Source organism: Chaetura pelagica, unplaced genomic scaffold, assembly GCF_000747805.2.
Source record: "Chaetura pelagica isolate M959 unplaced genomic scaffold, ChaPel_1.0 scaffold50, whole genome shotgun sequence".
Lineage (NCBI taxonomy): Eukaryota > Metazoa > Chordata > Aves > Apodiformes > Apodidae > Chaetura > Chaetura pelagica.
Window position 1 is genome coordinate 4,240,526 of NW_009952366.1, and position 3,019 is coordinate 4,243,544.

The window sequence follows — 3,019 nt, forward strand, 5'->3', positions numbered from 1 at the left end:
TCTTTCTTTGGCTCCTCTAAATTCAAACAAGCAAACAAAAATAACCAGTCTTCACTGAAGACAAAGATGCATGTCACAGATCCGCAAGTAGAGAGTGGGGAAGCAGGACGGTTTCAGTCTCTAGGGAACACGTGCTCAGCCTGTCCAGCCTTTCCCTACCCCCCCGGAAGCCCTCGGACCAGAGCCACTGCACAAGCTGGGATGATCGTGCTGCCCACCTGCTGCCTGGGCACTGCTGTCCTTCCCAGGGAGCTGATCACCTTCCCTCCCTTCGCAATAGCCGATTCCGTACTGTGTAACCTTTCCTAGCCTGCTCTGGCAGCGCTTTTTGATAGCAGAGGCCAGAAAAAAGAGAAAGCTGCGTTTTCTTTATCACTGCCAAAGAGATACCAATGAGGAGTGATCCCATGAAACGGGTAGGAGAAGGGAGGCAGTGGGAGCTCACGTGGACTGCAGGGAATCCACCTGGAAGACATTCTGATTGGAAGGGGTGGTGAAGTACAGCTGCTGGTTCGGCACTCGATTGTCACACGGGCTACTCAAGCCCAGGGTCCGCTCAAAGTCCAGCAGTTGACCCATGAAGTTGAAGTTGGGTGAAATGTTGGACTTCTTCATTTTGACAATATCGTAGGCATCATTCATGGACAAGTTGAGCTTCTGCATGAGGTAGGCCACCGTCACTGTGACCGAGCGGCTGATCCCTGCTAAGCAATGCACCAGGACACCACAGTTCTTCCCCCGTGCTTCATCTGTACAGAAACAGAGAAGGACAGAGGGTTGGTAACTGATCTCTCAAGACAAATGAGATTAACATCAAGTAGGGAGAAAGGACGGTTCTGATCCCAGCAGCCAGGACAGCAACGCAAGAGTTAACTTTGCCGGCTTAAAACCAGGACAAGAGGAAAATCCACCCCCTTACGTTTATGTACTAAGAGCTGAGAAAACTAAGAACGAGGTAAAGGAAGCAGGATACACTGCATGACACTGTTTTAAAAGTCAAGTTTTCAAAGACACGATTTTGCCTGGAGATTTGCCTTAAATTCTTACAGTCTCCTTGCCCCAGCATGGAATTCCTGCAATATGTCACTGAATGCCTTTTATACAGACCAGCAGACTGCAAAGGTCTATTAAATTATTCTCCAACTGTTGTGCAGCTAACAATGGAGGTATTCAGGCATTTTAAAAGAATGAGGGAAGTCACAGGGGACAGCCCATTAGGAGGAACAGGATGTCAACATTGGTTGAAAATGGGTTCCTTTGTAATAGGAAATGCATTACAATGCCTGGAGATTAGTTTCTTTGTGGCTTCCAGCCCACATTTCTTCCTGCTGGGCTCAGATTACCTACATTCTCCACTATTACCGGTATCATTCAACCGGATTACAGCACGGCTTCCCAACAGATAATACCATGCCCACCTCACCGCACCCCGATGGGGTGGATTTAGTCCTCCCCGAAACGAAGTGGAAATTTTAACCAGAACTTCACCCCAAGGGGACATGTTTCCAAAACTGACAGATTATGCTTAAGGGCTGGCAAACCAAGGCACCGAGCCCGAGAGGTATATCATTATTACCACAAGGTTTAATTAGAACTCTTGACTATACATTTGCCAGGGATACTACTTATTAATAACTTGTATTTAAATGCTAGCTTCCCAGATCGCTTTTATACTGCTTTTCAGGAACCCCAAGAAAGAAGAAAAAAAAAAAATACCCAACAAGACCAAAAAAAATTTTTTTTAAATGAATAAACCATCAACCCCGGGTTTATTTACCTCCCCCCGCCCGCCAGAAAGAGATTTAAAAAGATCTTAAGTCCTGCGCATCCCAGCAAAACGGCTCAGGGAGAAATCCCAAACCCAGCCCAACCAGGTATGCGTTCGCAACCTGCAAACCTTGCTTAGAATTCACCAGGGCTCCTCAATGACCTGCCTCCCCCAGACAATCCCCACCCGCCCCTCAACTTAAACCGGCTTTAAAACCAGAAAGCAGGGCATCCCCCAGAGACTGCCAGAAACTCTGCTAACGCTTCTCGCCCGAAATCTCCTGAATTCTGCAAATGAAATTGAATTCTGCCGCTTGACATGCAGCTGTTGGCAAATAACCGTGTCTCACCTATAAAGGAGATGGCCTCAGGAAAGAACTGAGACAGATTCTGGCTCCAGTGGTCAGAGATCGGGATCTGTTTGTACTTGAATTCGCCGGCGTTTTCAAAGAGATTAGGCAGGTTGGGGGTCACATTCAAGATGTATTTAATGCCAAACTCTTCTAAAACGTCCAGATTAGTGGAGTCCTTGGCACAGCCTAAGTAGAGGTAGGGTAAAATCTCCACCGGGAAGGAAGGCTGGTTGTTGGATAGAGGGCTGCCATCGGAGTCGGTGGCACTATTGGGGTCTCTGTCAATGTCAGATTCAATGTCTGATGAGGAATCGGAGCTGATTCGGAGGCCTCCCAAGCCCAGAACTGGCAAAGGAGGAGAGCTGCTACTACACGAACTGTCTAGGTTAGTTTCGCAGTGGAGGGCGAACTCGGCCTGGAACTTGCTGAAACCGCCTGGGAAGAAAAGCATAGAGGAGGGGGGGGGAATGCAACCTGATATAAGATGGCAAGTCGACTTAAGTGCCCTGGTACAGCCCCGTCTGCAAAGGGCCATCTGTTTCCCACCCTCAAGCGCCGGAAAAAAAGCAAAAAAAAAATATGTCGCACTCTCACTCAGACGGACAAACCTAGAAGAAGGTTTAAGAAAATCGCCTGCTGCGGCGGAGGGCTCAATACATTCAAGATTAAAGCTCTGTGGAGCTTCGCCCTGCGGGGATCTCTGGCGAGATGTCTCAGCGGCAATTCCTTCTGTCCTCCCCAGCTCTGTGCCCAGGATCCCCGTTAGCCCTTGTCCTCCCCACTCCGCTACAGCGATTCCAACCCTCGAGATTTCTTTAAACAAAGCGAGGACAGGGATGGTGGGGGAAAACGAGGGTGGGGGGCAGCGGACAAGGGGAAGAAGCCCCCTGCCCAGTTTG

General features: G+C 48.9%; 1 protein-coding gene across 1 annotated transcript; it reads right to left on the reverse strand.

Moving 5' to 3' along the window:
- Positions 1–441: 441 nt before the first annotated feature.
- Positions 442–2,571, reverse strand: DUSP6 (dual specificity phosphatase 6). Its single transcript, XM_010008056.1, has 2 exons — positions 2,118–2,571; positions 442–749 (listed from the first exon to the last, which is right to left on the reverse strand). The coding sequence occupies exons 1-2, from the start codon at positions 2,569–2,571 to the stop codon at positions 442–444; spliced, it is 762 nt and encodes a 253-aa protein (XP_010006358.1).
- Positions 2,572–3,019: the final 448 nt, after the last annotated feature.

What these genes read in the sequence shown, in the direction of transcription:
- DUSP6 (XM_010008056.1), bottom strand. Translation starts at nt 2,571, where the DNA reads ATGCTTTTCTTCCCAGGCGGTTTCAGCAAGTTCCAGGCCGAGTTCGCC. An exon ending in TGAGGCCATCTCCTTTATAG is followed by an intron (nt 750 to 2,117) that starts GTGAGACACGGT and finishes GTTTCTGTACAG; the next exon opens with ATGAAGCACGGGGGAAGAAC.